The sequence below is a fragment of the Triticum urartu genome, chromosome 6A, assembly GCF_056163025.1.
Source record: "Triticum urartu cultivar PI428250 chromosome 6A, HENAU_Tu73, whole genome shotgun sequence".
Taxonomy (NCBI): domain Eukaryota; kingdom Viridiplantae; phylum Streptophyta; class Magnoliopsida; order Poales; family Poaceae; genus Triticum; species Triticum urartu.
The window spans coordinates 207,222,261-207,231,944 of NC_141878.1; the positions used below are offsets into that span (position 1 = coordinate 207,222,261).

General features: G+C 39.7%; 1 protein-coding gene across 1 annotated transcript; it reads left to right on the forward strand.

The window, feature by feature from the left end:
• The first annotated feature begins 276 nt into the window (after positions 1–276).
• On the forward strand, positions 277–1,726 carry LOC147964765 (uncharacterized). The gene is made up of 2 exons (XM_087530152.1): positions 277–623; positions 1,363–1,726. The coding sequence occupies exons 1-2, from the start codon at positions 277–279 to the stop codon at positions 1,724–1,726; spliced, it is 711 nt and encodes a 236-aa protein (XP_087386278.1).
• Positions 1,727–9,684: the final 7,958 nt, after the last annotated feature.

Genomic DNA, 9,684 nt, shown 5'->3' on the forward strand with positions numbered 1-9,684 from the left:
AGTAAAAACCCTTGATTTGGACGGTTGGTTCTTCTAGGCCACCGCCCGCGCCACCCACTGGGCGGTTGCCACAAGGGACTGCAAATAGCGACCCCAAGACCACTACACCCATGTCCCCGAAGAACCTCCTCCCACACATCCCCATCTACGCACTGGGAATAATCCATTGCCTTCCATCTTTGCCTCATTCCTAGAACCACCACTACCGCTTCCATCTCCACTGCAGGCAAACCAGAAACTTCTCTCTCCCAAGCCCACAGTCGCTGGAGTAGGGCAATGGCGGAGGAACCGCCCGCCAAGCATCATCATGGCGAGACGTCTGACAAGAGCAGCGACCTCGACGATGTTCACGTCCCCGGCGAGAAGCGCGAGTACACCAAAACCCTCACAGGGGTTGAGCTCCACGGCAAGGAGATGCTGGAGATCGTCTGCACCAATGAACCAGACAAGGCCGATGAGATGATGAGCAGGCTCAGGATGAAGGGCGATGACTTGTATCCTAGCTTCATCAGAGTTGATGTGGAGTACACTAGCGAAGATGAACCTCCCCAGATGATAGCAGTCCTGCAATTGTGCGTGGAGGAACTCTGCTTGGTGTACCACATCGCAGTGGCAACAAAATGGTAACCCATACTACTGTTCATTCATCTGTTCTACTAGTACTACTCCCTACAAATTTCATTAAACTTGTTTCCCAAGTAGATGAACTACTATAGTTTGTGCAGTGGATGCACGAGTACATGTTTCTCAAGTTACATGCATTTCTGAAATTGTGAAGTGGATTGTTTAACCAGATTAGCATCTGAAACTGATGCACTGGATTAGCATTTGAAAATGTTTCACCATATTAATTTCTGAACTTGATGTACTAGCATAGCTTCTGATCTTGATGCACAAGTATAGTTCATAGAATTGATGTATTAAAAGATGTTTTAAAACTTGATGTACACAAGTAGTTTCTGAACCTGGTCTGATGTAATTTTCAGGAGCAAGAAATGAAGTAAGAACTTGGTGAAGCACTGGTATAGGTCTTTTATTCAACAAAAAGAAACATAAACTTGAAGTAAACAGCACATAGATCATTTACTCTGGTATAGGTTCTTGAACTTGGTCAACCATTCGGTGAAGCACTAAAGATACCAAAAAAGAAAAATGACATGGTGTTACTTGAATTTAATTTCATCCATGACTTATACTATATAAGCATCTACCTCATGGATTATCACTTGTAAACCAAAAAATAGAATAATTAAATCTTCAAAAAAGAACACTAATCTTCAATGTGTGTCTCCCCCTTGCAGGCCCAAGCGCCTCAAAAAAGTTCCTGCAGGAGCAGAAATTGTACACATTTGCTGGTTTCAGCATTGACTGTGAAAAGCGGATCTTGAAGAACTCTGGTTTGGAGATCAAACCCAAGAACTTCATCGACATGCAGCGCAAGTGGAAAGTTCCAACCACCAGGAAAAAGTACGACTCCTTGGCCGATGTTGCAGCCAGCGTCATCCACCCATTCTACAAAGGCATGAAGAAGAAGAAGATCGACAGGGAGGAAGACCACAAACTGTGGGGGATCAGCCCACTGCCAGATAATCTCATCGAGTATGCAAGAATAGATGCGTACACCACATACAAGTCATGGAAGATAATCGACAACATCACAACAGGTTGGGAAATTGCAAAAGAGCAGGAGGATGACCCCTACTACCATTGCCACTTCGAGGGATGAAGAGACATGAAAGTCTGCCTTCGTGTTGCTTGCGCTTGTGCTTGTCCTTTATCTTGTGGTTTCAAATTTGTAGTTTGCTTTTGTTAGGTTGAATAGATTGCTTATGTCATGTGTCTCAGGGTTTGAGCAACTTTGCATATGTCGTCAAGTACAATGTTCACTTATGTCATTAAACAAGTTTGCTAGCTTCCTATTTTGTTTATCCATCATTTGAAGTTGAAGTAGGTTGTGAATGAAACTTGATGGCTGCTATGCAGCACTAGTCATGGAGCAACAAATCACACATTGATATTTTCACAAAAACAGTGGCAGACTAAGGACAACAACAAATAGTAGCCTTGGACGCTCAATACAACTTAGTCCTGTATGGTAGTACTATCACACTAAAAAAACAGTTTTTAGTTTCATAAGAACACTAAAAAGACTAAGTTACAACCGAGGTCAACATTCAGTACTAACAACATGATGCTAATAGTAGTTAGAAAATTACTAATTACTGCAACAGGAAAAGCAGAGAACCATTAGTACGTATTTCCAAGTCACTAGCTTGCTAGGATTGAAAAGTATCGGTAAACTTGAACACACAGTACATCCATTCTACAAAAATAGAAAGGAACGGGAAGCTTCAGTTCGCATTCCCTAAAACAGTGACACACTAAGAATAACAGTAATAACACAATTGAAATCTTAGTACAACTTAGTCTATACGGAAAGTATTATGATGATACCAAATATTGCCTTGAGAAGAACCACAGCATATAAAAAAGAAGGCCAAAACTAAATAAAAAAGATATCAGTTCAACCAAGGAGAAAAGTCACAAGAAAGACAACAGAAGCATCAGCCCACATTGACCAGTGAGGTACTAGTTTCAAACAACAACAAAAAAATGATCAAAGTACTAGCACAATTGAAATCTCAGTACAACTTAGTTTATTCGGTAAGTGCTATGATGATACCAATCAATGCCTTGAGAAATAAGGTCAAGACTGAACAAAATAGATTACAGTTCAACCAAGGACAAAAATTCACAAAAATAAACAACAGAAGCATCAGTCCACATTGACTAGTGAAGTAATTATGAACTTAATAGGGCTATCTGTTAAATGTAGCTAATTTAAACCAGTGCTTTAACTTTTACTGTGAAGTTCAACTACTAAAATTCAAGAAGTTCAAACAAAAATTTGGCTCTCAGTTTTGCTAAATTTCTTATACTTAAATAAAATCTGGCTAGAGATCACATAGCAATTTCGTCGTAAATAATCTCAATCACAAAAAAACTCTAGTTCTAATAAATTATATGACATCAGTTCTACATAACAAGGAAGCATTACTCCACTCATGCTAGATCCACAAGTGCTATTGTGAAACTAAATTTTAAAAGCCTTATGCTGAATGAGATTACAAATTCAGTACTCACGGAACTATATCATAAGTACAAGAAAAGAGGGTATAGAAACTATAAAGGTCCAACTTAGGTTGGGACAGATGAAAATAAAATAAATCTCACTTTTTCAGCAACAACTCGTAATGCACTTGAAAAAGGTGTTTTCAGTTCAACTAGTGTATAATACTTCAGTGCAAAAAATAAAACTTAACCAAAACGAATTCCCAATGAAACATACACAAGTGAAATAGCTATTCAACCACACTATCATCATGGAAAAAAAGTTTGTTAAATATTGTGCCACACTTAAAAACATCACACATTATACCAGTTATTACATAGTAGTTGACAAGACATCCAAACACTACAAACAAAGCCTACAATGGTTTCAAGAGATATATCACACAAGTACCTCATTCACTATGAAAATGATGACCATTTTTTCTATGCATCAGGAGCCAAAGCCTGAACCTCCTCGGGAAGCTCTAACAACATAACCTGGTTATTCCGGTTGAACACAACTGTATACAGATCCTGAGCGTTCCAATCAACAATACGAGGCTACAAAACAATAAAACAAATTATCAAAAATCATGACACATAAAAAAAAGAATAGACAATCAGCCAAACACAGAAAGTGAAAAGCTCAACTAGAACCCACATCATTATTTCGAATGTTCTCAACGATCTTTTCACCATCATTGGTTCCCACATACTTCAGAGTATAATGGCCACATGCATTCACCCCTTGAAGCGGAACCTTGACAAACATTGGTTTCTTTGCAAAAACATCCCATTTTGGCTGCTTGCTCGCATTATACTGAGCATCACCATACACAGCCTTCATTACTTGGACCAATCTAGAGATCTGTAAAAAAAGAAAATAAACCACACATTTTCAGGTCTCAGAAAAGTAGAAACAAAGAGGCGGAAAAATTAATCCTGTACAGATAATAAATGTCACTCACAATCTTCTCGCAGTCTTTATGATAGGTGTTCTTTAAAGGATGATGGTTCTTCTTATAAGGTAAAGAGTCAAGCATGTCAACGCTACTTCGGTACCGATTCATGACATATAAGGAAAGTGGTTCACTTTCTGATCCTTTGATAAAACCATATGTTTGAATAAAGGCATCATGATATAAAAACAAATGACCAAAAAAGAGATATTAAATATTCAAAATAAAAACCAGCATCCATCAAACAAAATAAAATAGAAAATCAACTAGTAGATCTCACAAGGTCGGCACTGAGCAAGTCTTCCTTATCTTTAACATAGCTCTTGAACTCTCTCGCTGCACTCTCCACATTAAACTCTTTATCTTCATCACCATAAAACGTACAACCAAGCACAACCTGCAAAAAGCCAAAAAGAAATAGACAAGGGGGAAACGATCAATAAGCAAAGTATTATTAAAACTCGTAAAACAATAGGCAGTCTCATTTCACAAAAACAAATGATCTGATTGATTACTGTGATGAAATATGGACTCAGCAATATCCTTTTTCCACATGCAAAATCAGCATTTCTCTCGGGATCTAGCTTCCAATCTTCAATGAGGAAGTCCATTACATCACCCTCCATCATTTGACCAGGTGTAAAAACTTCCCAGATGCATTTCCTAGTGAAGGTAGTTACGTTGTCATCGGGATGAGGTATCATTGAGAATGCAGTCCTGTAGCACACACAAGAACAAAAAAGCAGGAGAAGCAAGATAAGGCATTCATAGCAGTTCAAGTTGTATGAAAAGGAGCAGTTGAGGTCATATTTATCTAGCAGTTAGAAACAATAGAAGAAAAGAAGAGGAAACATAATGAGCGATACTCACTCGGCATACTTCTCACGTCCTTCATCACTATGCAACAAATTATACAACTTGCGAGCCTTGTCCATGTGAGGGAATTTATGAGGACGAAGCTGCTGCACAGGGGAGCAAAACTTTATAGGACCTCTCAGTGCACGCTTCGTGCTTGTAACATTGCCAGAATTCAAAGCAGGATCCTTCCTAGCAACACCAGCTCTACGTGCCACTATTCCAGAAAGGGGAGATACACCCTTGGCAGCAGCGCTCCTGGTGACTCTTCCCATGCCAGCAATCTTGTCAAACGCATCATCATCACTATCTATCAATTCCACAATGGGATTCTTGGGTGTAGAGGGGCTCTCTGCACAAGCAGCCGTAGAACCATTCAAAGCTCCCAACCACCCCTTCATAACACCAGATCTTGTCTTTTCGGGAGAACACCACTGGCTAAAATCAATAGCTACACGCTCGAGCTCTGAGAACTGACTGCCAAAGATCCTATAGTCATGCTCACCAAGATCCAGCCACTCACCTGCAAAATAAAAAAAGAAGGAGCACATCAAGGGTAAGTTCAAATACATAATTCATGACAGTACTAGTCAAGAAGTGCATGCTGCAAAAAATTACAAGAGGTCATGCATATCTACAGGCTTCGATGCCAAACAAACCCCGGAAGTTAACATCAAACACATTGCTAGTTGCGCAGGTATACAACAAAGTCTTTCTAATGTCAAGAATGTCTTTGTGGTTGTAATCCAACATTTCAATCACACCATCCTCCTGGCAATGATAGGTCTTGCAGTTTTGTAGCATAAAGAAGCCACAATCATGCCTGTTAACAAAAGAAAAAACAAAAGGGTACATCACAAATTCGAAATACAGGAACACCATCCTCCCGGCAACAAAAACAACTAATAAAAAACATTAAAAATGGATACTCACATGTTTTTCTGCTGTGGCACCCGCACAAACTCGCAAGAGAAACCATCATTATGCGCCGGCGAGAACGGTTTCGCCCTGTCTACGCTGGACTCCCTCCAAAGCTTCTTTATGTTATCTGTCATAGTCCTTAAGAATCTAACTGCATCACTCCAGCTTTCATCTCGGAGTGAATCAAGACACTCGAAAGGACGAAACCTGAAATTCAGAACAATCAAGCACCAATGCCCAGATTCTTCACTAGGCTGCATGGCAGCCGCAAATGACGGTTGATCAAAAGTAGGGAAAAGAAGCTGACAAAAAAATCACAGAGGAAAAATGAATTTAACAAATCATAATGAAACAAAAAATTCAGCCTCCAAAAAATAAAATAAAAATACGGAAATTAAAATTCAGAAGTACAAACAAATCAAATAATCATAAGTTCTAATTGAGTAAGCAACCCACTCCAAAAAATAAATGCTACTCAATTTTATATCCACCGACCAAACTTGCAACAAACATATTAGTTCAATTTCATTGCGACAAATAGGTGCAGCTTTTAAAAAAGAAGCACAAATCATTCATAAGTACAATGGTTAAAAGCAGGCTACTCAAGTTCATTCCCACCTCCCAAACTTGAAAGAAAACATGTCAGTTCTAGTTCACGAGTACAATAAGTTCAAGTTCACCTACTTGATCAAAACCATAAGCCCCTGACCTTGTGAACCACTGTAGCACATTGGCATCAATATTTCCATCACGGATCTTGGTCTATTGTACAAAAAGAACAACAACAGTTAGAAAATTGCCAAAATAACTTATCATCCTATGTAGAAAGCAAAATACTGCCCATCACCCATCTGGGAACTATCAACTTATGAGTGTCTCGGTACTTCTGACGTATAGAATATAAAACAACGTCAGCACTGTCTGAGTTGAGCATGCCAGTGGGGACAAACGCTTTAGCAACAGAACCAACACTGGCATCACATTCACTATTTTGAAACATCGGCTTGTCACTACAAAAACACAAAAGATGACATGAATTAAAACTACTGCAATACCAACAATAGTCATATGAGAGAAAGAAAAAGAGACAAAAATGATATGGGCAAAATCCCAAACTAACTGTTTCCCATGGTTCGTGCGCAACCTCATAATAGCGAAGAAAAACAAATCAACCTTAGCAACATTAGCACCTTCTGCTTGCAGAAAAAGAACAACAAAAAAGTTCAAGCACTACAAGCGAACATGTCCAAAATGCCATAAATGAGAAGTACGCCTCATTTACAAGTCCTTACCTGCACTATCAGCGTTTGACGGCAGGAGTTCCTATGATGACACCAATATGCCTCTAGTTTCAGGGTTTGACGACGGAAGATCTTGTGAGGACAGCAATATGGCTGCGCTTTCAGGGTCTGAAGAAAGAAAATCCTGGGATGACATGAGCACCTCCTGCATCAAGGGGTCAGAAGAAATCGACAGAAGTAAATCATCATCCTCAGATGGCACCTCCTCCATGCTAGAGGCATCTTGCAATGCATCACCGTAATCAAGCCCTCCAGGCGGGAAATTTTTCGGCGGCAAATGTTCACAATCAGAAAGATTTTCATTGCCAGCAATACCAACACCAGACGATTTGGCATCAAGTATGCTGATAGCACCAACATCCTTATCAGCAACTTTGGTACCAACATCACACCCACTACTCAATGGAACACCACAAGCATCATCTCCACCACTAACGGCAGCCTCACGCTCAAAATCAGTCATCTGAAAAAATAAAAATTTAGAAAAAGTGAATAATATGAGCAAAACTAACAATCAAAAAAAGCTAGCAAGAGGTGCACAGGCTAACTGTTACAGCTAAAAAGAAACAGCAGCGAAAACTGCATAAAATAATAATGCATAACACAGAAAACAAACCTTAGCAGCATTCACAGCAACATCATCAATCTTACTGCTACTAACATTCAAAGGAACATCACCAATGGTCGAACAAGGCTCTTCGCCAACAACAGGACCCTGATTCATAGTAATGAAGCAAAAAAAAACAATGCTATTATTAGCAACAATAAACACAAGGAATTAAACCACACTAACAAAAAGGTAGGTATCACCTACAAACTCTTGATGGTGTGGGATAGAAAACTGAACATGTAAGGCACAATGGTGCACATGAAAATTCAAGAATATATATAAACACAATAAAAATAAAAATAACCTTGCGCTTATTAGTAGATGGATCATTAACTCCACAGTCAACAGCAGCCTCAACATTATGACTGGTCTCCTGCATGAAAGAAAAATTAATAAACAGATGAACATGAGAAATTTCTACTACAATACTGATAGCAGAACAACATGGTAAAAAATGCAAACATCAACGACTGACTCACATCAACAACAGGGGGCTCCAAGCCAACATCATTCGTATGGTGGTCAGAAACATTAGCCTCAGTACCATCACCAGCCCTGCTGTCGGTGGCAGCAGCCTCAACATTATGACTGATCTCCTGCATGAAAGAAAAAATAAACAGATGAATATGAGAAAGTTCAACTACAATACTGACAGCAGAACAACATGGTAAAAATGCAAACAACAACGACTGACTCACATCAACAACAGGGGGCTCCAAGCCAACATCATTCGTATGGTGGTCAGAAACATTAGCCTCAGTACCATCACCAGCCCTGCCGTCGGTGGCAGCAACCTCATCCTACTCAATCTGCCTGATAACAACATTAGCACTTTCTTCATATGGCTTGCAGCGAGAGTCTTGCATAGTTTTGAAATGCTTCATGTTGTTCAACAGACGAACCGAGCTCTGAATTAGTTGAGCAGCACCATCACACATATCACTAATTAAAATTCTCTCCAACTCAATATAGTCCCCTTCTTCCTCAACATTAAATTGATGACCTTCAGGAAAGATACCATTGATACAGCTCAGACGCTCAACTGTAGTTGGGACGTTTTGCAGCTCAGAACTCACATTACTAAGAATATGCTCAGCACGCTCCAACGCAGAAACAGCTACATCAATACCAAAACACTACCTTTGTGAAGTACTAGCCTTACTAGGGCCAGGGGGAACATAACCAGCACCCTCAACACCACGGCCATCTCTCAACTCATCATGCAGAGATGAAATCTTGGGAACCTGAGACGACGACATCTCCAGGACTGGCTGTTTATACACTCGAGAAAGACAACTTCCTCTTGAGTGTTCCACTACAAACAAGGGGAAAAAGTGATAATTAATCAATGCAACACACATGGAAAAATAAATGTTATATTAACATATTTAATCAATAGCACTAACGATCTTCCACTATCAGTGCCAACTTGTTAGTATTTACAAAACATGCCAGTTGAACAAGAGATTCAGTTCAACCACACATGACACAACAGTACTAAAAATCGTACCTAAACCTCACAAAGCTTAAGAAATGACAAAATCTAAACATGTAACTCTGTAGTACACATCTTCACTCCAGCAAAAATAGCTCTACCTAAATAAAAAAGTCTGCAAGACACGATAGGAATAAAACTCACCGGAAGCTTCCCAAACACCCAAGCCTTTGGATCTCCGTTGCCTTTTTTATCAAATCTGCATCAGCCAGATCGGAAAGCTTGTCAGGATCCATGAAACATATGCGGGGGACTCACATGTAAGGCTTCACAGTCTTGCCATGGATAAGGCAGTCAAGGTACATTAGTACAGGCCCTATAGCACAGCCTGTGATTGCCTTCCCAGGGTAACACCATCTTGGTACCTGACAATAGCCCTTCTAAGCTCATCGACCATCAGCTGGCAATAATCCATGTTAGCCATGTCCTCAA